This window comes from Mandrillus leucophaeus, unplaced genomic scaffold, assembly GCF_000951045.1.
Source record: "Mandrillus leucophaeus isolate KB7577 unplaced genomic scaffold, Mleu.le_1.0 Scaffold13, whole genome shotgun sequence".
Taxonomy (NCBI): domain Eukaryota; kingdom Metazoa; phylum Chordata; class Mammalia; order Primates; family Cercopithecidae; genus Mandrillus; species Mandrillus leucophaeus.
The window spans coordinates 5857394-5882913 of record NW_012101254.1 but is presented as its reverse complement, the minus strand read 5'-3'; the positions used below and the strand labels follow the sequence as shown (position 1 = coordinate 5882913).

At 40.7% G+C, this 25520-nt stretch overlaps 1 protein-coding gene across 1 annotated transcript in view; it reads left to right on the top strand.

The window, feature by feature from the left end:
- RAB10 (RAB10, member RAS oncogene family) overlaps positions 1-25520 on the top strand; it is a 107694-nt gene that overhangs the window by 57069 nt on the left and 25105 nt on the right. Inside the window, exons 2-3 of the mRNA XM_011972682.1 lie at positions 9372-9432; positions 24422-24560. Of these exons, the coding sequence (XP_011828072.1) occupies positions 9372-9432; positions 24422-24560 (200 nt within the window). The remainder of the gene's footprint in view (positions 1-9371; positions 9433-24421; positions 24561-25520) is intronic.

The window sequence follows — 25520 nt, the reverse complement described above, 5'->3', positions numbered from 1 at the left end:
CCAGGAGGCAGAGGTTGGAGTGAGCGGAGATTGCGCCACTGCACTCCAGCCTGGGCGACAGAGTGAGACTCCGTCTCAAAAAAAAAAAAAGAGTGATGGATTGAAATGAAGTGGTTAAGCAGTGGAGAGAATGCATTTGTAAACATACCTCCTCCTCTGTTAGCCTAATGTTTATTTCTGTTAATAGGTACAGATTTTTAGAAGTCATATTACTTCAGAGCTGTGACAGTGAAGCAGCAACTGCAACAACAGATTCTTGCCCCATATGCACCTGCGCCTTACCTTTCCCAAACATTTTTAGACTTTTTCTTCTGTTATTCAACTCCATATTCTCTAGTCATATGTTTCTAAACTTTACAAAAACCTAGTCTTAGAAACACTCTTCTTGTTATGGAAGATGAGAATTTAATACTCTTACACCACCAGATATTCCTGGCACCTTTTCCTTCATCATTTCAATTAGTAATAACAAGTATTTTGGTTAACTGCTAAGCCAAATAGTGTACTATAATTGCATTTTCTTTTTCGTATAACTTTTTGTTTTTATTGTAGTTTACAGTTTGTTGTTATATTTGCATAGATTTCAAGGCACTGTCTCTTCTTTATCTCATGTAGAATTGTCAGATCCTTTTGTTTTTCATATAAATTCTAATACTGTTTCCTCCTTCCCACTCCCAGGAAACATCCCCCCTGGAACTTTTCTATTCTGAACTGGTTGCTCTCTAGGCCAATTTTGTCTACCCTTTACTTCACACTGTTGAATGGATTTCATTTCTTCTTCTTTGTTGGTATGGTAAAGCAATTTCTTAGTGCTATCTTAGAAAGGATGCATGAGAGGTAAATATTTTGAGATCTTCTATGTCTGGGAATGCCTTTCATTTGGTTTCGACTGGATATAGGTTGAAAGTATTATTAAAAGATACTGTCCTTTTGTCTTCTGGATTTTAGTGTTATTGAGAAGTTGAGAGTTGATCTTTTAATGTGGCTTAGTTTGTTTCTCTGCATGCTTTTATAAACTATTTCTGGTATTCTGAAATTTCATTGTGATGTACTTTGGTGTAAGTTTTATGCTCATTGTTCATTATGCTAGGTTCTTGGTGGGTTTTTCAGTGTAGAAGTAGATTCTTTTAGTTCTGTTTTGTTGTCTAATTTTTTTTTTATTATTTTCTATATGTCACTTTCTCTGTGCCTTTTCAAACTTCTGTTAGATGTCAGACGTCCTGGTTTGCTTTTCTAATTTATTATGTCTCACATTGCCTCTATTAACTTTTTTTTTCCTTGTTTTGATACCTGGCCGGATGCAGTGGCTCACGTTTATAATCCCAGCAGTTTGGGAGGCCAGGGAGGGCAGATCACATAAGGCCAGAAGTTCCAGACCAGCCTCTCCAACATGGTGAAACCCCCCTCTACTAAAAATACAAAAGTTAACTGGGTGTGGTGGCACATGCCTGTAGTCCCAGCTGCTCCGGGGGCTGTAGCAGAAGAATGGCTTGAACCTGAGAGGTGGAGGTTGCAGTGAGTCAAGATCATGCCACTGCACTCAAGCCTGCGCAACAGGGAGACCCTGCTCCCCCCAAAAAAAAAAAGTTTTAATGTCTCATTGGAACCTTTGGCCTGAGGCTGTAAAAAGCTGATAGGTAGCAGAGTAGAAAAGGGCGAGGCTTGTCAAGTGATGTTTCAACTTAAGGGTGAAGCATTTTTCTCAGGGACTCCTTAATTTCTCCAGAAAACACCATTTATCTGTTTATTCGACAGATATTTGTTGAATTGCCTGCTAAATGTCAGGTATTGTTCTGGGTGTGGGGAATTTAACTCAACAGATAAAAATCTCTACCCTTTTGAGTCTCACATTTTGGCAATGAGAGATGGATAATAACAGAAATAAGGACATGTTAAAGTTTAAAAGTCAGGAAGAAGGTTAGAAGTGTTAACAGACAATGGGTGGGGAACATGGAGAAATATTGCAACTTAGTGTAGCTAGGGGAAAGAGCCATGATGGATGAGAAAGGTAGTCAGAGGTTAGGGGAATAGTACCTTTATGGAAAGGTAGTGAGAGGCGAACCTGGCTGTCTTGTGCATAGAGCAACAAAAGGGAAGTCAATACAGTTAGCTAGATCAGAGTGAGATGATGTAGAAAATGCTGAGGGCAGGGTAGAAAGGGGGAGGTGGGAGAATATGTAGGGCCTTATTTATGGATTTAAAGATTTTTCTTTTAGTGTTTGTGAGAGATGGGATAGAGATAACTAATAAGCAGTTGGGTATCTTGGGTTTGGAGTTCAGGGGAGAGTTGAGATGAGAGATCATCAGTGTGTATGTGGAATTTAACACCACGAAACTAGGAAATGCGTCAAGATAGAAAATAGAAGTCCACTTCAATTTTTAGGGGTCAGAGAGATGAGGAGAAACCAGCAATGAAGATTGATGAGTGGCTAGAAAGGTAGGAAAGTCAGGAGTTTTCATGCAGAAAAGAGTGAAGAACTCCTTCATCTATAGCTAGTAAGATCAGATGAGGACCAGGCACGGTGGCTCATTCCTGTAATCCCAGAACTTTGGGAGGCCGAGGTGAGTGGATCGCCTGAGGTCAGGAGTTCGAGACCAGCCTGGCCAACATGGTGAAACCCTGACTTTACTAAAAATACAGAAGTTAGCCGTGTATGGTGGTGCGTGCCTGTAGTCCCAGCTTCTCAGGAGACTGAGGCAGGAGAATTGCTTGAACTTGGAAGGCAGAGGTTGCAGTGAGCTGAGATGGTGCCACTCCATTCCAGCCTGGGTGTAAGAGTGAGACTCTGTCTCAGAAAAAAAAAGAAAAGGAAAAAAAAAAAGATCAGATGAGGACTTAGAAATGATCATTGGATTTGGGAACACGGCAATCATTGACCATAGTGAGAGCTGTGTGTGTGTGTGTGTGTGTGTGTGTTGGGTGGTTAATAATAACAACAAAGAGCTGTGTGTGTGTGTGTGTGTGTGTGTATGTGTGTGTGTTGGGTGGTTAATAATAACAACAAAGAGCTGTGTGTGTGTGTGTGTGTGTGTGTGTATGTGTGTGTGTTGGGTGGTTAATAATAACAACAAAGCCTGTTTGGAAAGGATTCAAGAGGTGGGAGGAGAGAAAACTAGAAACAGCACATATAGGTAACTTTCAAGAAGTTTGATAAAAACAAAAAGTGAAATGGAGAGGAAACTCAGTGAGGAAGGATCCTTAACCTCCAAATTTAAGAGGTTTAGTAGTAAAGTCTAGTAGTTGTGATTATTGACTAGATGAAATGTGAGGGAAACTTAGGAAGTCCAAAATGAGGCTTCTATCTTGACCAGTTAGATTAAGTAGGTACCTGAAAACAGCCCAAATTCTTAGACATTTTCCAGCGATGCCTAGTTTCCATCCCAGGGGATTTAGAGCTTTCAGATTGTATCCTTATTTCATCTTTCTTCAGGCAAGTTTCCTGAAATAGTATCAGTTGTCACACTTGTCGTTAAGATTAATTAATAAATTGTATGCCCAGCTGAAGTTGTTGGTCATGTTCAGAGTTAGTCTAGACAGCCGGGTCATTTTAGGATGATTTTCTGAGAAATTCTTAAAGAAAAACATAATATGGGCTGTAGAAATAGGGTTAGGTTAAATGGTGGGTAAATGGCCCTTTTTTCTTTTGATTGTGTATGAGAAACATAATAGGGGCAAGCTGAAATATTTTGGCTGATTAAAAAGCAGACTGGCTCAAATTAAGAGAGGAGCAATAAGGTAAACCCAAGAGTTTGAAGGAATGGGGTATTATTGTAGATTCTGGGGATAACAGGTTTTGTTGAAGGTTGGTGTTAAACCATTTCTTGTTGAGAGGTTAGTTATGAAAAATGAGATGCAGAGTAGAGCGAAGTTATGAATGATTTTGTTTCTTCCTTTTATATGGTGAACATTTCTCTACCCCAGGACCTCTTTGCAGAAGTTTATAGGCAAGGACTTTGTTTTCTTTTTTCTTCCCTGGATCCCCAGAATATTTGGATCAAAAATAATTATTTTTCCTGGAGAAATCTGTGAAGTCTGTATTTGAAATTTTAATTATTGGTATATACTATCACCCATCTGCCATGGAAAGATATCAGCAATAAGGATCAAACCAATATTCTTTAGAAACACATAACAGGTTTTAATTATCTCATATATATACATACACACACATATATATATAGATTTAAGACTGCAGCACATATTTTCTTCCGAAGTTTGAGTTACCTTTAGGTCTGTTTATGTGTTTTAGACAGATTGCTTCATTAAATGTTCACTATCAGTTGAGGCTTGCATAGATACCTCTCTTGTGTTTGTTCCACAGGAGCAAAACTGAATCTTGAAAGACAAATGAAGTTTACCAGGAAAAGAAAACTGGGATGAGGAGAGGATTTAGGAAGTAGCATATGCTAAGCAAGAGACATGAGAAAACATGATGATCAGGGATGTCATGTAGACTGAAGACTTCCATACTAACAGGCATTTTCACAATTTTATCCTGAAAGCATAGAGAAAACAAATCAACTTGTCATTTTCAAAAACTTACTCTGACTGTAATCTCAATAAAAGGACAGCTTTTAAAGTCAAGCTTTATGAAAAATTTACTACCTTGTTTTTGTTTGTCTCATGTTTTTCTAAATATTTATTTTGAGACAGGGTGTTACTCTCTTGCTCAGGCTGGAGTGCAGTGGCATGATCACAGCTCACTGCAGCCTCAACATCCTGGACTCAGGTGATTCTCCCACCACAGCCTCCCAAGTAGCTGGGACTACAGGTGTGCACCACCATGCCTGGCTAATTTTTTTGTAGAGATGAGGTTTTGCCATGTTGCTCAGGCTGGTCTTGAACTCCTGGACTCAAGCGATCCTCTTACGTTGGCCTGCTAAAGTGCTAGGATTATAGGCATGAGCCACCACACCCAGCCTTTTTCCTTATTTAAAAAAAAAAAAAAGCCCCCTTATTTTATCTATTTCATGTCATGTCATGTCATGTCATGTCATTTCTTTCATTCTATATTTTTGAGACAGCTTCATTCTTGTCACCCAGGCTGGAGTACAGTGGCAGGGTCTTGACTCACTACAACCTCCACCTCCCAGGTTCAAGCAATTTCCCTGTCTCAGCCTCCCGAGTAGCTGGGATTACAGGTGCCCACCACCACGCCTGGCTAATTTTTGTATTTTTAGTGGAGATGGGGTTTCACCATGTTGGCTAGGCAGGTCTCAAACTCCTGACCTCAGGTGACCCTCCTGCCTCGGCCTCTGAATGTGCTGGGATTATAGGTGTGAGCCACCGCGCCTGGCCATATTTATTTATTATGTGTTTTTTTGAGATATAGGCTTGCGCTGTTGCCCAGGCTGGAGTGCAGTGGTGCAATCTTGGCTCACTGCAGCCTCCACCTCCTGGGTTCAAGCGATTCTCATGCCTCAGCCTCCCGAGTAGCTGGGATTACAGGCACGTGCCACCATGCCTGGCTAATTTTTGTATTTTTAGTAGAGACGGAGTTTCACCACATTGGCCAGGCTAGTCTTGAACTCCTGACTTGAAGTGATACCCCCGCCTCAGCCACCCAAGGTGCTGGGATAACAGGCGTGAACCACTGTGCCCGGCCCCCCTTAGTAATTTTAATCCTGTTAAGTAATTACTGTATCTGAAAATTTGGGGGTTCAGTTTTCTTTATTGACTTACTCAAAGTGGGTAAATTTTATGTGGCATTTAATATTTCTTAATTTTGTATTGTTAGCTAGTATTAAGTAGAGTTTTATTTGTGGGAATCCTGTAGGATCTGAAGAATTTGTACCTTCAGAAAGTTTTTACATTTGCTGTTAATAGCCAAGGATCATTTTTTATGTATTCGGATCGTCAAATCTGAACCGTGAGGCCTGGTATCCGAAGCTTACTTATGATCACCCTTTGCCAGTGAATAGTTGTGTTTTGTTTTTTTCCCTTGGCAGCTCTCACTCAGATTGTAGTCTTTTCTAGGTTTCAGGCAAAGAAGGTCTTGGTTCCAGTTGCTTAAAGTCTCCAGACCTAGACCTTTCATCGTGTTCTCAGTATGGCTGTGAAAAATGTAAGCTCAGGCCGGGCGCGGTGGCTCACGCCTGTAATCCCAGCACTTTAGGAGTCCGAGGTGGGTGGATCACGAGGTCAGGAGATTGGGACCATCCTAGCTAACACGGTGAAACCCGGTCTCTACTAAAAATACAAAAAATTAGCCAGGCGTGGTGTCAGATGCCTATAGTCCCAGCTAGTCAGGAGGCTGAGGCAGGAGAATGGCGTGAACCCATGAGGAGGAGCTTGCAGTAAGCCGAGATAGCACCACTGCACTCCTGGGTGACAGAGCGAGACTCCATCTCAAAGAAAAAAAGCAAGCTCAGGTTGGATGCAGTGGCTCACGCCTGTAATTCCGGCATCTTGGGAGCCTGTGGCAGGAGGATCACTTGAGCCCAGGAGTTGGAGCACCAGCCTGGGCAACATAGCGGGATGTCGTCTCTACAAAAAATACAAGAATTAGCTGGGCAGGGTGGCACATACCTGTAGTCCCAGCTACTCAGGAGGCTGAGATGGGAGGATCACCTGAGCCCAGGAGGTCGAGGCTGCAGTGAGCCATGACCGTGACACTGCACTCCATCCTGGGCAACAGAACGACAGCCTGTCTCCATAAAACAAAACAAAACAAAAAGCAAGCTCTTTGGTTATGTTCTCTACAGCCCTGCCACTGCCAAAGTGCAAGTAAAGCCTCTTTATCTGTTCTGGTTTTCGGTTCCGTCTTTATTTCTGGCGTACAGCAGTTTCTCTTGAAGAAATTTATTGACAGTGTGCTTGATATATGAAAAATTTCTGAATGTTTTGTAGTGAAATAAGTTTCAGTTTATTGGGAGTGCTCTATTGCTGGGATTGGATAACTCAAATTTGTCTGCAAATTTACTTAATATTCCTTTTATAAACAGATGTTAGCCCTTTCTTTCACTTTGCTTTTTGCTATCTTTTTACTCCACTTATTGCCTTCAAGTCAAATGGACTATCGCTGTCATTCATAAGATGATACAGTCACAGAGCAGCTTCAGAATTCTCGTGTAGAAAGTGTAAGGATGCATGCCAGAACTTCAGAGTATTTTTGTGGCGTCCTTGCCATGGTGGGTGGGTGGGTGGATGGATGGATGGATGAATGAATGAATGGATGGATGATTGGATGGATGAATGAACCTTCTAGTAATGCTTAGTTTGCAGCTTATACCTTTTTCTGGATTGACCCTGTTTTGAAGGTACCTTTTTCTTTCTCTAATAACTTCTTTTCAACTCTGTCAAGTAAGCCCTATAGGACACTGCTGTTGAAAACTTGGCTTTTTGATCTTTGGAACATACTTTAAGAATTACTGACTGAACCTACTCTTTTGGTATTTGACCCCTTCTGAAACAATGCTTGCATTTTGTTACAGTTTTATTTCCTAATGTGAACTTTTAATATAATACTATGAATTTCTTTCTAAAACACTGCTTTAGCTGTATTCTACAAAGTTTGATATTATGTTCTCTTTTTAATTCATTTCAGAAATTTTCTAATTTTCACTATAATTTCTTTTTTGATCCATGAATTTCCAGATATTTGGGAGTTTTCCCAGATGTGTTTCTGTTACTGATTTCTAGTTCATTTTGTTGCAGACAGAAAGCATACTTTGGGCTGGGTGCAGTGACTCACGTCCGTAATCCTAGCACCTTGGGAGGCCAAGGCCAGTGGGTCACTTTGAGCGTTTGAGACCAGCCTGGCCAACATGGCGAGACCCCGTCCTACAAAAAGATGCAAAACTTAGCTAGGCATGGTGGCTCGTGCCTGTGGTCTTAGCTACTTGGAAGGCTGAGGTAAGAGGATCACTTAAGCCGGAAAGTGGAGGTTACAGTGAGCTGAGATCATGCCACTGCACTCTAGCCTGGGTGAAAGAACAAGACCTTGTCTCAAAAAAAAAAACAAAAACAGAAAGTGAAAACATACTTTGTATGACCTCAATACTCTGTTTGTTTGTTTGTTTTGTTTTTTTGTTTGTTTTTGAGACGGAGTCTCGCTCTGTCGCCCAGGCTGGAGTGCAATGGTGCGATCTCAGCTTACTGCATCCTCTGCCTCACAGGTTCAAGTGATTCTCCTGCCTCAGCCTCCCGAGTAGCTGGGATTGCAAGCGTGCACTACTACACCCAGCTAATTTTTGTATTTTTAGTAGAGACGGGGTTTCACCACGTTAGCCAGACTGGTCTCAAACTCCTGACCTCAGGTGATCCACCTGCCTTGGCCTCCCAAAGTGCTGGGATTACAGGCGTGAGCCACTGTGCCCGGTGACTTCAATACTGTTAAATGTGTTGAAACTTCTTTTACGACCCTTATGTTTTCTCTTGGTACATGTTCAGTCTGCACTTGAAAATGGTATGTATTCTGTTGCTGATGGATGGAGATTATGTCAAACTGGTTAATGTAGTGTGGTTTAAGTCTTCTGTATCATTATTGATTTTTCTGTCTACTTAAAAAAAATCTGTTTTTCAGGGAAGGGATGTTGAAGTCTCCAACTATAATTGTAGGTTTATGTATTTCTCTTTGCAGTTCTATTAATTTTTGCTTCATGCTAAATATTTGTATTTTTATCCCTTCCTAAAGAATAGACTGCTTTATCATTACGAAATGACCCTCTATCCTTGGTAGTTTTCCTTTGTTCTGCAAGTTAGCGAACTCAATATTTTTCCCCCACTAGGAACCTTTTTATTCTTATGCATTAGAATATTAGGCATTTTAAATTTTACTTTCTTACATCCTAATTTGTAAAAATTCACTCTTTTTTCTGTTTCTATTTCTCTCTCTGTCTTTTTTTTGGACATGATCTCGTTCTGTTGCCCAGGCTCAAGTGCAGTGGCGCAATTAAAGGCTCACTGCAACCTCTGCCTCCTGGGTTCAAGGGATTCTCCTCCCTCAGCCTCCTGAGCAGCTGGGACTACAGTCCAGTCGTGTGCCACTATGTCCGGCCAATTTTTTGTGTTTTTAATATTTTTGTATTTTTAGTAGAAACAGGGTTTCACCATGTGCCCAGGCTGGTCTCGAACTCCTGGGCTTACGCCGTCCGCCCGCCTCAGCCTCTCAAAAGTGTGGGGATTAAAGGTGTGAGCCACCATGCCCAGCCCAAAACTTGGCCTTTCTGTGTCTATTTTTCCTCCTATCCTGGATCTTGTATTACTAGGGTTTAAAATTGAATACATTTGCTCAGTGTCACATACTTTGTGAATATCTGGAATCAAACACAGACAAGTTTAAAAGGTGTGAGCCTTTTTACTGTGATTAATTTTAGTATAGCCAGATGTAAAGGCACAGTTACAGTTTACCTTTTTTTCTGCATTGCAGGAATAGACTTCAAGATCAAAACAGTTGAATTACAAGGAAAGAAGATCAAGCTACAGATATGGTAAGTGATGCTAATTTACTTTATGTAGCAGAATGCCAGGTTCCTTAAGGTTTCACAGTGAAATTCTTTTTTGTCACAGGTTTAGATTCTGTAGACTTTCCTTTTTAAAACAGGCAGTCAGGTGACCTTTTTGTGCAGTAAAAACCATTGCATGGACTTAAGTCCATGAGATCTAATAACCTTTTCTACTTACTGTATGAACTCAGGCAAGTTATATACTCACTCATTAGGCTTTTTATCTTCATATGTAAAGGAGGATAGTAACACCCATCTCAATGGATTGTTATAAGGATTACATGAAATAATCTATGCCAAGTTTTTGGTGAAATGCATTGTGAAAATACTTGTTTTCTTTAATATGTTTTTAACTTTTTATGGGCATTATTTTTATTAGTTTGTATTAGGTTTGCCTGAAGAAATACAAAAAAATTCTTTGAATTTGTGTTTGTCTGAATCATAGAATTTAGAATTATAATGGCAATATTTTCCAGCAAATGTTATGTGTTTTATGTGTATTATGTATATTAACCCATTAATTACTAACAAGGACCCTGTCAAATCTGTGTTACTCCTTTTGAGAAAACAGCTTTGTTGAGGTATAACTGAGATAGAATAAGTGCACATAAAGTGTACAACTTAGTAAGTTTTGACATACCTATAAACCTGTAAAACCATCACAACAGTCAAGATAATGAACATATTTGTCACCTCAAAAGTTTTCTCAAGCCTCCTTGTGATCTTTTGTAATCCCTTCTTCCCCACTACCCCTGGTCCCCAGGCAGCCACTGTGCTTGCTTTCTTTCACTGTATTTCTTTTTTTTTTTTTTTTTTTTTTTTTTGAGACGGAGTCACGCTCTGTCACCCAGGCTGGAGTGCAGTGGTGCGATCTTGGCTCACTGCAAGCTCTGCCTCCCGGGTTCATGCCATTCTCCTACCTCAGCCTCCTGAATAGCTGGGACTATAGGCGCCCGCCACCACGCCCGGCTAATTTTTTTTTTAAATTTTTAGTAGAAACAGGATTTCGCCATGTTAGCCAGGATGGTCTCGATCTCCTGTTCTTGTGATCCGCCTGCCTTGGCCTCTCAAAGTGCTGGGATTACAGGCATGAGCCCCTGCGCCCTACCTGTATTTCTAATACTGTATATAAATGGATGGTATGTTTTCTCTTTGTCTTTTTGGTGGGGGGCTGGGGTCAGCCTTCTTTCACTCACCATAATTATTTTGGAAATTATCAGTTAGTTAATTACTTTTTATTGCTGAGTACTATTTCATTGAGATACACAACAACTTGTTTATTCAGCATAAAGCTGCTATGAGTCTTTGTGTAGGCATATACTTTCTTTTCTCTTGGATTATTCCTGTTTTACAGATAATGAAACAGGTGTACTTTGAAATAATTTAACCAAGGTCTTAGAGCATGTTAGTGGCAGAGCTGGAATGCATACTTGCTGGGATTACAGACATGAGCCACTGCACCTGGCCCATTTTTTGTTCTTCATCGCTTGTCAGCAACTGCATTGGGCCAAATGTGGTGGCTCAATTGTGGAGGCAGGAGGATTGCTTGAGACCAGCCTGGGCAACATAGTGAGACCCCTGTCTACCCCAAAAAATTGTGAATTCATATTTTCTCTGTTTTTTGTTTTTGTTTTTCTTTTTTTTGCCGTGATAGGACCTATCGTATGATAGTTACGAGGATGAGTAATACATATAGAGCACTTTAGAACAGTGTCACATAATTACCATTCAGTAAATCATAGCTACTATTATTTTGGGATCTCCCATTATGAGATTAGAACCTAAGAATATTATTTTAGGGCATGAGCAGAGGAGGCAGTTAGCAAAAGACATTGCAAAGCCATTCTTTGGAGACTTAGAATGAGAGTCAGGAGAAATCAGTATCCCAGAATCCAATAGAAGATAGTTTTGAGAATTAGGTATTCCCTTTTAAAGGAAGCTAATAGTTAGAAATTGTATATGTTTAACCAAAATGTCTCTGTTACCTGATGTTGTAATTAGGAATATCTTTATGTGTAACATTCTTAAAATTTAATATAAATTTACTAGAATTTAGATTTTTTCAGTGTTTGCTAAAACTAGTAGTTCTCTTTGAGGCAAAACCCACTTGCTGACCATTGATTTTTGTTTACTTTAGCTGGGAAATAAGTCAGCAAATGAACTGTGGCTCATATTCTGTTTCATTGTAATTAAAGTTGATCTCTAAGGAAGGATGTCAACTGTTTATTCTGAATTTCAAATAGGCACCCTCCTCATCCATGCCTGACCTTGGTCCTAAGTTCCAAGCCGTGACTAACTCTGCCATGCTGATTGGGTCTCTTAACTGTGTCCCTTTGTGTGTATACTTCAAGCCACCAATTTTCAAACTTTTTGACAGAGATACATTGTGGCTGGGTGTACATATACATGTATATGTATATGTGAGTGTATATGTAACAAACAATATTTTCCTAAAATATATTTTACATAAGACCTTTGCCCTCCTAAATTTATCCTGTTCCTCCATCTGTTCTCCGTCTTCCACATACTTTCTCTTATTCTGTTCCTTGACCTTGTGGATTTATATATTTCCCCCCTTATCATTTTAGTCTTTTTTTTGAGATAGAATCTCCCTCTGTCATCCAGGCTGGAGTGCAGTGGCATGGTCTCAGCTCACTACAACGTCTGCCTCCCGGGTTCAAGTGATTCTTTTGCCTCAGCCTTCCAAATAGCTGAAGGTTACAAGCATGCACCAACACACCTGGCTAATTTTTGTATTTTTAGCAGAGACAGGGTTTCACCATGTTGGCCAGGCTGGTCTCAAACTCCTGGCCTCTAGTGATCTGCCAACCTCAGCCTCCTAAGATGCTGGGATTACAGGCATGAGCTACCACACCCGGCCCTATTTTAATTTTTAGGTAGCTTTTAGAAATAAAGAGTAACAGATTTGGTTACTCCCAACACTATGGGAGGCCGAGGCAAGTGACTCATTTGAGCCCAGGAATTTGCGACCAGCCTGAGCATCATGGTGAAATCTCATCTCTACAAAAAATATAAAATTAGCTGGGCACGGTGGCACATGCGCCTGAAGTCCTAGGTATTTGGGGGGCTGAGGCAGGAGGATCGCTTGAGCCCAGGAGGTCAAGGCTGCAGTGAGCCCTGTTCACACCACTGTACTCCAGCCTGGAGACAGCAAGATCCTGTCTCAAAAAAGAAGAGAGAAAAAGAAATAGTAATAATTCACACTTGTTTTTAAAAAGAGCCTTCCTGGCCTGCGTGGTGGCTCACACCTGTAATCCCACCACTTTGGGAGGCCGAGGCAGACAGATCACGAGGTCAGGAGATTGAGATCATCCTGGCTAACACGGTGAAACCTCGTCTCTACTGAAAATACAAAAAATTAGCCGGGCGTGGTGGCAGGCGCCTGTAAGTCCCAGCTACTTGGCAGGCTGAGGCAGGAGAATGGCGTGAACCTGGAAGGTGGAGCTTGCAGTGAGCTGAGATTGCGCCACTGCACTCCAGCCTGGGTGACAGAGCGAGACTCCATCTCAAAAAAAAAAAAAGCCTTCCCTGAAAGATGCTCTTTGGAACAGTAAGTCCTCTAGTGTGGCCTTCAAGATTAATCTATAAAAGACTTCTATTGTACCTGTGAAACTCAAGAATAGTGCAGAAATGGTAATGTTTCTAATTTAAAGTTGTTTGATTTTTAGACCTTTTAAATAGAACCTCTCTGAGATAAAACTCTTCTACATGCTAACATGCCAGGACGAAAGAAGCCATGTAGCTCAAGGTTAAGAAATTTGAGATATCCAGAGTAATTTAAGAAGGCGTTAGCATGAAAAAGCCCATTACTCATAACTTATGATACACTGAAATTCAAAGCATTGTCCTCAGCTTTAATGCTTTGCCTCCAGTTGTTACTAAAAAGTACAGTGATTTTTTTTTAACTCTCTCTAGTTCAGATAAATATATTCAGATTCTTATTGCAGCATGAAAATTCCTATTCTGTAATTGAATATTAGTTTTGGAAATTTTCTTCAATCTGCTTAAGCTTCTACGTTTTGTTTTGTTTTGTTTTGTTTTGTTTTGTTTTGTTTTGTTTTTTGAGACGGAGTCTCGCTCTGTCACCCAGGCTGGAGTACAGTGGCGCAATCTTGGCTCACTGCAAGCTCTGCCTCCCGGGTTTACGTCATTCTCCTGCCTCAGCCTCCCGAGTAGCTGGGACTACAGGCGCCTGCCACCTCGCCTGGCTAGTTTTTTGTACTTTTTAGTAGAGACGAGGTTTCACCGTGTTAGCCAGGATGGTCTCGATCTCCTGACCTTGTGATCCGCCCGTCTCAGCCTCCCAAAGTGGTGGGATTACAGGCTTGAGCCACTGCTCCCGGCCTTGTTTTGTTTTAAGATGATGTTTTGCTCTTGTTGCCCAGGCTGGAGTGCAATGGCATGATCTTGGCTCACCACGACCTCCGCCTCCTGGGTTCAAGTGATTCTCCTGCCTCAGCCTCCTAAGTAGCTGGGATTACAGGCATGCACCACCACGCCTGGCTAATTTTGTATTTTTAGTAGAGACACAGTTTCTCCATGTTGGTCAGGCTGGTCTCGAACTCCCGACCTCAGGTGATCCGCCTACCTCGGCCTTCCAAAGTGCTGGGATTACAGCCGTGAACCACCACACCCGGCCTGCTATTTTTCTTTATTTGAATGATCTTCATGTTTTGCTTTCATTCCAGGAAATCCATGGTGTACAACACCCTCTGTTCTTTAATGTTTTAATTCCTTCATCCTCCAGAATCTCTTATACCCAATTATCCTCCCTCTTTCTGTATGATCTCCCCATTTAAATTTTTTTTAACATTCTTTTTTTTGTTTGTTTGTTTTTGAGACGGAGTCTTTCTCTGTCGCCCAGGCTGGAGTGCAGTGGTGCGATCTCACTGCAAGCTCTGCCTCCCGAGTTCACGTGGGTTCTCCTGTCTCAGCTTCCTGAGTAGCTGAAACTACAGGCGCCCACCACCACGCCTGGCTGGTTTTTCTGTATTTTTAGTAGAGACGGGGTTTCGTCGTGTTAGCCAGGATGGTCTCGATCTCCTGACCTCATGATCTGCCTGCCTCAGCCTCCCAAAGTGCTGGGATTAACAGGCATGAGCCACTGCGCCTGGTCAATTTTTTTTTTAACGTCCTAGATTCCATTTTCATTTATGTATTTCAAGCTTCCATACTTTTCGGCATGACTGTATCTGCCCCACAGAATGACCTGGCTCCTTGATTTTAAATTATCCTTTTCCTGAGTCCTGTCCTGGGTCCTGCCCGGACTCTGATTGTACCAGCCCCCACCAGTTGTTAAAGCAATCAATAGTTTATTTCCAAATGAGGAACAGGGTCCTTGCCTCACTATTTCTGGGCTTACTAATGATCTGTTGCCCAGGGCTAAAAGTAGCCACAGCTGCTTGTTTATTGGTGACATTATTTTTAGGTTTGCATGCACACATATGCCTAAATCTAATCCAGTCCAGAAGCTCAAATCCAATAATCAAAAGGAGGTATTAAATATCTGAAGGGACAATTAAACATTGTACATGTTCACAGTATCTTTTTATGTCACCACAATACTGGTTTCTAAGCCTGTTTTCAAAACTACTCTCTTATCCTGTGCTATTAAAAAATTCTTTCCTGACAGTCTGCTTAGTAAGATCAAGTCTCTGAAATTACAAGACAATGACAATAGAATTTTCCTTACTTAAAGTAGTACATAGCCAATGATTGCTGTGAAATCCTACTTTTCCTACTGACATTATAAAAAAGAAGTTACATGTTTCTAGGAATTAAAAAGGTATATTTCCTTAATTGTTAGTACCACACTAGGGGTTGGGGAAGCTGTGTACTCTGGCTGTTACTGTGACAGTTATTTTTGGTCTGGGCACTGACAAAACCAAAACAGGCCAGAGGCATATCAATCTACTCTGCAAAGCAGAGACCCCAAATTTCATAACTGTGTTTTTTGGTAACGTAATGAAGTTATTCCTTACCTTATAAATTAGGATGTCAAATTTCTCATGTTGCGTTTTATTTTAAGAATACCTGGATGTCTTCAGAGATACATAATTTGTCTATACCCAGAACACCATGAACTTAAATTACGATTCTCTTCATTCAAGAATTTTTTTTTTCCCCCGAAAGTAGGCAGGCTGACACCTGCCCTGTCAGAGCTCACACCCATAGGGATAGGAACAAACAAGTACATAAATATATAATCACAAATTGAGATAAATGCTAGCAAGGTGAATAGGGTAAAGTGATGGAGAATGGGGTAAGGACGAGGGAGGAAGTGATCTAGATTGAATGATCAGGGAAGTCCTCTCTGAAGAGGTAATGTTTAAGATGAGAAGTGAAATACGAACAGTAAGCAACCAAAGTCACTTAGTCGATAAATGTTTATTGAGTATCTATTTGCCAGGTGTTGGTGGTAGGAATATAAGCATAAATCGGACAGATAGGAGACCTGCCTGCAAAAGCTTACATTTTAGTGGGGTAAGTCTAGATCTTACTATACTTTGTACCATGTTGCCCAGGCTGGACACCCCCTCCCATTTCAAAGAGTCCTAATTAATTCACTATATTTTTCTTGTATAAAAGCACTACATAGCAGTCACAACTGGAGCCTGGGTCTTCTTCATGGAGACTCTGGTATGGGTCTTACAGGATGGTCAGTGAATTCCTGATAGGGAGACTCATTGAATATATTGTCTTTCTTGAGGTGTTGGGGATGAGACAGCTGTAGGTCTTGAAGTTAGTATTAAAGGTGGCCTTGGCAAAGGTGCCTAGGGTAGCAATGCAGCTCCTGGCGGAGGTATAGCAGTCATTGATATGGGCCATTAGCAGCAGTTTCTTGGGCACAGGGGCGGACAGTGCCTCTAGGGACTGGGATGAGGCCACCAGCACAGAGCTGCAGTGGTTACCTTGCAAGGGACTGTGGGTCTTACTGATCTTGTTCCCCAAGTAGCTTCACAGCACATGGGAAATGGAGAGGTTGGCCAGTGTATGGTGGCCCTGCAGATGGCAGGGGCTACTTCCTTGGAACACCTAACACACAGACTGACGTGACTCTTGTCCCTGGCTGTAACAAATCCCTTGAACCTGATCCGCTGGCCAGCACAGGTCTCTTTTTGCATGGGCATAATCTTCAAAACCTCATCTTTGAGGACATCCTTAGGAGAAAGTGAACAATCTCAGACTCCTTGATGGGTGGGGAGGAGAAGAGAGAGATTTCCTCCAGGAACTTGATTGTCATGTCTTTGATCAGGTGGCCCATCTTGGTGACAGGGAACTATTCCTTGTCCTTGTCCTTGCCTCCTTAAGCTCCTAGGCCTCAGCAGCAACCCTGGCCCAGTCACCACTCCTGAAGCCTCCCAGTCCAGGACCCCTAGCGCCTTCAGGCCCTCCCATAGTAGTGGCAGGATCTGCCATTTGGTATTTTCTCTGAGAAGGCTTAATCTCTTTTCTTGCTCTGCTTTTTGTTTGCTTGACACTTATAATCCTCTGACATTCCATAATGTTTTATTTATGTGTTGTCTATCTTCAATAGAATATAAACTTTGTTAAGGTGGGAATTTTTATTTCATTTACAACTTTATCTCTTGTGCCTGGAATAATGTCTAGTGTGTAGTACTTGCTTAATAATACTGTTAGGATGAAAGAATGGAATATTACTTTCAAGGGCAGATCCATATACTTTGAGATGAAATGAGCAAGTGACAGGGCTGTGATCTTCTCTTCTCTTTTTCTTTTCATTTTTGAGATGGAGTCTCGCTCTGTCGCCCAGGCTGGAGTGCAGTGGCGCTGTCTCGGCTCACTTGCAAGCTCTGCCTCCCGAGTTCACGCCATTCTCCTACCTCAGCCTCCCGAGTAGCTGGGACTACAGGTGCCTGTCACCACACTCGGCTAATTTTTTGTAATTTTAGTAGAGAGGGTGTTTCACCATGTTAACCAGCATGGTCTCAATCCCCTGACCTTGTGATCCCCCCACCTCGGCCTCCCAAAGTGCTGGGATTACAGGCGTGAGCCACCGTGCCCGGCCAGGCTGTGATTTTCTTAAGATTAAAAAGTCCAAGTCTTTGACTTAGCTAAAAACCGTTTTATTTTACTTACATAGAAATAAGGCTACAGGCAAAGCCATGGTTTTCCTTGAGAAGCAGCTTTGAGTACTGTTTAAGCACAGATAAGTATTAACTTGAGAGCTCTTAATACCATAGAGCATCTATCTGCAAAGATAGTCTTGACTTAGAGCATTATTAGGACATCTTTAAAACAGAATGAAATTTTGAGTCTCATGGTGACATTATTGCAGCTTTGCATATTTTTATGGAAAATATTTCTTATTGTTAGTTATCCCTCCTTATTGTTCATAAGTGAAAACAATGACAACAACTACTAAGGTCCAAGGAGGTTAAGTACATTCAAGGTCACTAAGCTGGGAGGGGTAGAACCCAAGGATAAACTTAAGCCTGACCCCAAACCCATGTTCTGTGTATATTCTTGCATAAAGCCCAACCTATAGTTGGCAGTTAATATTTGGATTGATAAAGGAATAGGTGGCAGATATGTGAACATGCTAAGTGCATTTAAGATATGAAAAGATTGAGAATCCAGTCATATGCAGGGAGTGGGAACAGATCTTGCAGAAGCTCTTAGTAGGAACAAACTTATGAATGTAAAAATGGTTTTTAATGGTTAGGGAAAAGAGTACCTCAAAATGATAGGGGCTGGAGAAAGGTTTAAACTACTGTAAGGCTTTGTAATCGCCAGTATAAAGAGTTTGGAATTGATTCTGGTTATAATGGGTTTTTATTGGAAGTTTTCTGTTTTTACTTTTATTTTTTTGGAAAGCCTAGTCATGTTTTCAGTTTGTTTTGTAATGACTTTTTTGATGCATAATTCACATACCGTACAATATACCCATTTAAAACAATTTAATAGTTTTTAGTATATTCACAAATTTGTACACCCATCGTTAACATTTTAGAACATTTTTATCTCCCCTACAAAGAAACCCCATGCCTGTCACTCTTTATCCTCCTAACCCCCTGGCCAGGGAAACCACTAATCAACTTTGTATAAAATTTATTTGTCTGGACTTTTCAAATAGATGGGAATCATATAATATGTGGTCTTTTGTGACTAGTTTCTTTCACTTAGCATGAGGTTATCAGGGTCTGTCTGTGTTGTACATGAATCAGTACTTCATTCTTTTTTACGGCTGAAGAGTACTCCATTGTATGGATATACCACATTTTATTTATCCATTCATTAGTAATGGGCCTTTCAGTTGTTTCTACTTTTTGGCTATTATGAATAATGTTGCTGTTAATTCGCGTCTGCGTTTTTGTGTGGACATACAAGTTTTCATTTCTTTTGGTTATATACCTACAATTGTTGGATCATATGGTAACTCCATGTTGAACATTTTGAGGAACTACCTATTTTCTAACATGGCTGCATCATTTTACATTGTCACCAACAGGGTATGAGGGTCCCAATTTCTCTACATCCTCACTAGTGTGTATTATTGTCTTTTGGGTCATAGCCATCCTGTGGTGGTGGGGATCTAGGTTGGTATCTCATTGTGGTTTTTATTTGTATTTTGCTAATGACTAAGGATGTTGAGCATCTTAAGTGTTTATTGTCCATTTGTGTGTCTTCTTTGGATAAATGCCTGTTTAGATCTTTTGCTCGTTTTTAAGTTTGGTCATTTGTCCTTTTATTGTTAAGTTGTAAGTTCTTTGTATATTCTGCATACACAAGTACCATATCAGATACACAGTTTGCAAATAGTTTCTTCCATTCTGTGGGTTGTCTTTTCACCTTGTAATGTTCACTGAAATACAAGTTTTTAATTTTCATGTCCCATTTACCTGTTTTTTCTTGTTTCTGCTTTGGTGACATGTTTAAGAAACAGTTGTCAAATCCAAGATTTGAAGATGACTCCTGTGTTTTCTTCTAAGAGTTTTTATCGTTCAGCTCTTACATTTAGGTCTTGATCTGATTTTAGGTAACTTTTTTTTCTTTTTTTTTGAGATGCAGTCTCGCTCTGTCGCCCAGGCTGGAGTGCAGTGGTGCCATCTCTGCTCACTGCAAGCTCTGCCTCCCGGGTTCATGCCATTCTGCTGCCTCAGCCTCCCGAGTAGCTGGGACTACAGGTGCCCGCCACCACGCCTGGCTAATTTTTTGTATTTTTAGTAGAGACTGGGTTTCACTGTGTTAGCCACGATGGTCTCAATCTCCTGATCTCGTGATCCACCCGCCTCAGCCTCCGAAAGTGCTGGGATTACAGGCATGAGCCATCGCGCCCAGCCGTTTGGGGGTAATTTTTATATATGGTTTGGGGTAGAGGTCCAACTTCCTTCTTTTGCATGGATATATTCAGTTGTTGCAGCACCATTTGTTGGAAAGCCTGTTGTTTTCCCAATGAAGATATTAGAAGTTTTAAGCAGAATAATATGATCAAACATACGTTTAAAGAAGATCACTCTGGCTGGTGTGTGGAGAACGGCAGTTCATCCTTTCTGAATCTTAGAATGCCAACAAAAGGTACTGTGAACGAGCAGCCAGTGACTTAGAATGAAGACCAGAAACTTATCCAAAGAGTCATGAGAATAAAGTGTTACAAGAAGAGAATGCAGTTGGCTGGAGACGCAGTGGCTCACACCTGTAATCCCAGTGCTTTGGGAGGCCGAGGCAGGAGGATCACCTGAGGTCAGGAGTTTGAAACCAACCTGGCCAACATGGTGAAACCCCATCTCTACTAAAAATATTAAAATTAGCTGGGCATGGTGTAATCCCAGCTACTTGGGAGGCTGAGGCAGGAGAATCACTTGAACCCAGGAGGCGGAGTATGCAGTATGCCGAGATCGTGCCACTGCCCTCTGTGAGACTCTGTCTCAGGAAAAAAAAAAAAAAGAAAAAAGAGAATGCAGTCAACTGTGTAGAATCCTGCTTAGCGATTAAGATGCAGTCATACAGTGCATAATGGTATTTTAGTCGATGACTGCATACACAGTGGTTGTCCTAACAATATTATAATATCGCATTTTTACTGTACCTCTTCTATGTTTAGCCATATTTAGATACACAAATACTTACTGTGTTACAGTTGTCGACTCTGTTCAGTATAGTCACATACTCTACAGGTTTGTAGCCTGGGAGCAATACCATATAGTGCAGGTATGTTGTAGGCTATATTCATTTAGGTTTGTATAAGTACACTCTATGATGTGTGCACAATGATGACATAGTCTAATGATGGAATTCTCAGAACGTATCCCTGTCATTAAGAGGTCGATGATATATAAAAAGGAAATAGCTATTGGATTTGGCATCCAGGTTATTGGAGACCTTCTGAAAAGGAGTTTTGGTACAGTAATCAGTAATAGCTATCCTATTAGAATCAGTTAAGGACTGAAAGTGGGAAAACAGCAACTAGAGAAAACTCTTTAAAGAAATTTGCTGGGAAAATTTTTATGTAAATATGGACAAGCTTATCCTAGTATTTATATGGGAAGGCTAGGATAGCTAAAACAATTTTGACAAAGTAAAATAAGTGGGAAGAATCAATCTACCTGGTTTTAAAACCATTTAGCCACAGTAATCCAAGATAGCATGGTAATGGAGGAGGCCTAGACACATAGGAGATAGCAACAGAATAAAGAACCCAGACACAGATTGAACTATGGTGTGGCCTGCAGATTTTTGACAAAGGTACAAAAGCAGTTTAATGGAGGAAAGTTATTACTTCGACATTTCCAGCAAGTGGTGCTACAGCAATAGGACATTCATGAAAATATCCTATTTGAAATTAACTCAAAATGTACTATTGGTTTAATAAAACCATAAGGTGGCCAGGCACAGTGGCTCACGCCTGTAACCCCAGCACTTTGGGAGGCTGAGGTGGGTGGATCACCTGAGATCAGGAGTTTGAGATCAACCTGGCCAACATGGTGAAACCCCATCTCTACTAAAAATACCAAAATTGTCCAGTGTGGTGGTGCACACCTATAGTCCCAGCTCTTTGGGAGGCTGAGGCAGGAGAATCTCTTGAACCCGAAAGGCAGAGGTTGCAATGAGCTGAGCTCGCACCACTGCACTCCAGCCTGGTTGACAGAGCAAGACTCTGTCTCAAAAAAAGAAAAAAACCCATAAGGCTTTTAGAAGAAAATATGGGAGAAAATCTTTGGAACGTAAGACTAGGTGAAGAGGCTGGGTGCGTTGGCTCATGCCTGTAACCCCAGCACTTTGGGAGGCTGAGGTGGGCAGATCATCTGAGGCCAGGAGTTCAAGACCAGCCTGGCCAACATGGCGAAACCCCGTCTCTACTAAAAATATAAAAATTAGCTGGACATGGTGGCACATGCCTGTAATCTCAGCTATTTCAGAGGCTGAGGTAGGAGAATCTCTTGAACCTCGGAGGCAGAGGTTGCAGTGAGCTGAGATCATGCCACTACACTCCAGCCTGGGCGACAGAGTGACACCCTGTTTCAAAAAAAAACAAACTAGGTGAAGAATTCTTAGACATAACACTAAACACATGATCTGTAAAAGAAAAAAAATCAGTAAATTAATTAGACTTTCACAAAATTAAAAGCTTCCTCTCTACAAAATACCCTGTCAAGGGACTGAAAAGACTAGCTACAGACTTGGAGAAAATATTTACAAGCCAGTGTATCTGACAAAGGACTTCTATCTAAAAAGAACTTTAAAAAGTCAACAGTAAAAAGACAAAAAACTGACAATCCAGGCCAGGCGCAGTGGCTCACTCCTGTAATCCCAGCACTTTGGGAGGCCGAGGAGGGCTGATCACCTGAGGTCAGGAGTTCGACACGAGCCTGGCCAACATGGTGAAACCTCATCTCTACTAAAAATACAACAATTGGCTGGGCGTGGTGGTGGGCGCCTGTAATCCCAGCTGAAGCAGGAGAATCACTTGAACCCAGGAGGCAGAGGTTGCAGTGAGCCAAGACTGCGCCATTGCACTCCAGCCTGGGCAGCAAGATCAAAACTCTATCTCAAAAAAAAAAAAAAACCCAAAAACAAAAAACAAACAATCCAATTAGACAATGGACCAAAAAAAAAAAAAAAAAAAACCATAAACAGACATTTCACCGAAGAGCATGTGTTAATGGCAAATAAACACATGAAAAAATGTTCACCACCTTAGCCACAGGGAAACACAAATTAATGTGATGATGAAATAATGCTATATGCCCTCTTAGAACTACAGAAGTAAAAAATAGTGACAGCATCAAATGCTGGTGAGGATACAGAGAAACTGGATCTTTTATATGTTGCTAGTGCAAATGTTAAGTGATAGAGCCACTCTGGAAAAAGGTGGCCAGTTTCTTATACACTTACCATATTACCCATAAATAACATTCCTGGGCATTTATTTCAAAGAAATGAAAAGTTATGTCCACATAGAAACCTATAAATGAATATTTTTAGAACTTTGTTATAGCCAAAAACTGGAAACAACCCTGAATGTCCTTCCATGGGTGAATGATTAAACAAATTGTGGTACATACATTCCGTAGAATGCTACTCAGCAATGGAATGGGACAGACCAGGATTAGGTGCAAAAACTTGGAGAGGACCTCAAGAGCATTATGGTGAAAGAAGTGTCAAATGCGAGTTTCAAAAGGTAGCATACTACATGATTCCACTTACATAACATTCTGGAAATGAAAAAAATATAAACATAGAAAACAGATTATTGATCAGAGTTTAGGGACTATGGAGAGTAAAGAGGTGATGTAATAGTTCTTTATCTTGTTTGTTGTGGTAGTTACACAAATCTGTACATGTAATAAATTGTAGAGAACTACTGTATATACACACATACACAAATAAGTGCATGTAAAAAAAAACCTGAAATATTAGTAAGGTCTGTAGATTGTATCCAGTGTCTATTTTCTGGTTTTGCTATTATGCTGCAGTTATATAAGATGTTATCATTAGGAAAAGCTGGGTGAAAGGCACCCAGGACCTCTCTGCACAGTTTTGTAACTTCCTGTAAGGCTATAATTATTTCAAAATAAAAGTTTTAAAAATATTAACTCAAAAGAGGAACAGGGATAGTTGGAGAGATGTAAGGTTGAGATTGGAGTTTTTGCTTTATTTATTTTTTTGAGACAGTCTCGCTGTGTCACCCAAGCTGGAGTGCAGTGGCACTATCTCGCCTCACTGCAACCTGCACCCCCCGGGTTCAAGCAGTTCTCTTAGCCTCCCGAGTAGGCGGGATTACAGCCACCATGCCTGGCTAATTTTTGTATTTTTAGTACAGATGGAGTTTCACCTTGTTGGCCAGGCTGGTCTTGAACTCCTGACCTTAAGTGATCTATCCGCCTCAGCCTCCCAGAGTGCTGGGATTACAGGTGTGAGCCGCTGCGCCTGACCTTATTTTTGCTTTGAAAAAAAAAAGATACTAAAACATGTTCGTACGCTGATGAGATGATCATAAAAGAGCAAAATGATGATACAAATGAGAGGGCATAGTTACAGGGGCAAAATATATCTTACACCTTTGGCTTTAAGCATTAAATAATGGAAAATACTACTATTTACATTTCTATCTTATTTATAAGTGAGGTTATCTTTACAACTTTTGGTTAATAATTCTAAATGTAAATGTGACTACACTATGGTATAGTTCTCTAATGTTCTAAAAATCCTAACTGCTTTTGTGTTACATTATGGAACTAAATTATTAAACAAAATGGAAAGAGTTTTTCTGGTGTTTGCTAGTGCTTATTCAATAACCTTGAGTTTTATGTGTCACTTCCTACTGTTTTGCCTTTTAGATTTTCATCCAGTATGAGTAGGTTATTAATTCCCTTCAACTAAAAAGTTTTTATATATACTTAGGAAAAACTATTTTATTCTTGTTTTGTCCTTTATGTGAAACATAGTAATATCAAAATGCTTAATAGAAATTGTTGGCTGTTTATTTCAGGGATACAGCAGGCCAGGAGCGATTTCACACCATCACAACCTCCTACTACAGAGGCGCAATGGGTATCATGCTAGTATATGACATCACCAATGGTAAAAGTTTTGAAAACATCAGCAAATGGCTTAGAAACATAGATGAGGTAAGACCTAGAAATTGTATAAACCCTTCATGAACACACATTTGTGTGCTTGGTTAGGAAGAATAAATATTCCAATTGATCTTCAAGATACAATGTACTGTTGAAGTAATTATTACTGAAGTATTTCTATTTTCTAAAAGTTAATGTTGGCCGGGCATGGCGGCTTCATGCCTGTAATCCCAGAACTTTGGGAGGCTGAGACGGGAAGATCACCTGAAGTCAGGAGCTCAAGACCAGCCTGGCCAACATGGTAAAACCCTGTCACTACTAAAAATTACAAAAATTAGCTGAGCATGGTGGCGCGTGCCTGTCGTCCCAGCTACTTGAGAAGCCAAGACAGGAGAACCTCTTGAACCTGGGAGGTAGACTTTACAATGAACCAAGATCGCGCCACTGCACTCCAGCCTGGGCAACAGGCTTTTTTGGAGACTCCGTCTCAAAAAAAAAAAAAAAAGTTAATGTTATTCGCCTATGTTTTTCTTAAGTTTTTGGGCAGTCTATCTAGAGCCTCATTCAAGACAATTAGTAAATGACTCCAAAACTCTATATAGCCATCTTATAAGATGACCCCAAATAGAAGCTACCAGTGGTTTTACAATGACTTTCTGGAAATGAATTTTTTCTTAATAAATTTTTATTGAATGAATGAATGAAATATCTAGTAGTAATTTTTAAAAACTTTATTTTTCATGTTACAGAAATATAATATTGCTTCTAGGCATTTTGAAATATATGGAATGCTAATACAGTAAAAACCTAAGAAAATAGTTCCATTGCATGTGAAAATGTTGTTTTTTTTCTGTATTTTGGGGGTTTTTTTTTGAGACGGAGTCTCGCTCTGTCGCCCAGGCTGGAGTGCAATGGCCGAATCTCAGCTCACTGCAAGCTCCACCTCCCGCGTTTACGCCATTCTCCTGCCTCAGCCTCCCAAGTAGCTGGAACTACAGGCTCCTGCCACCA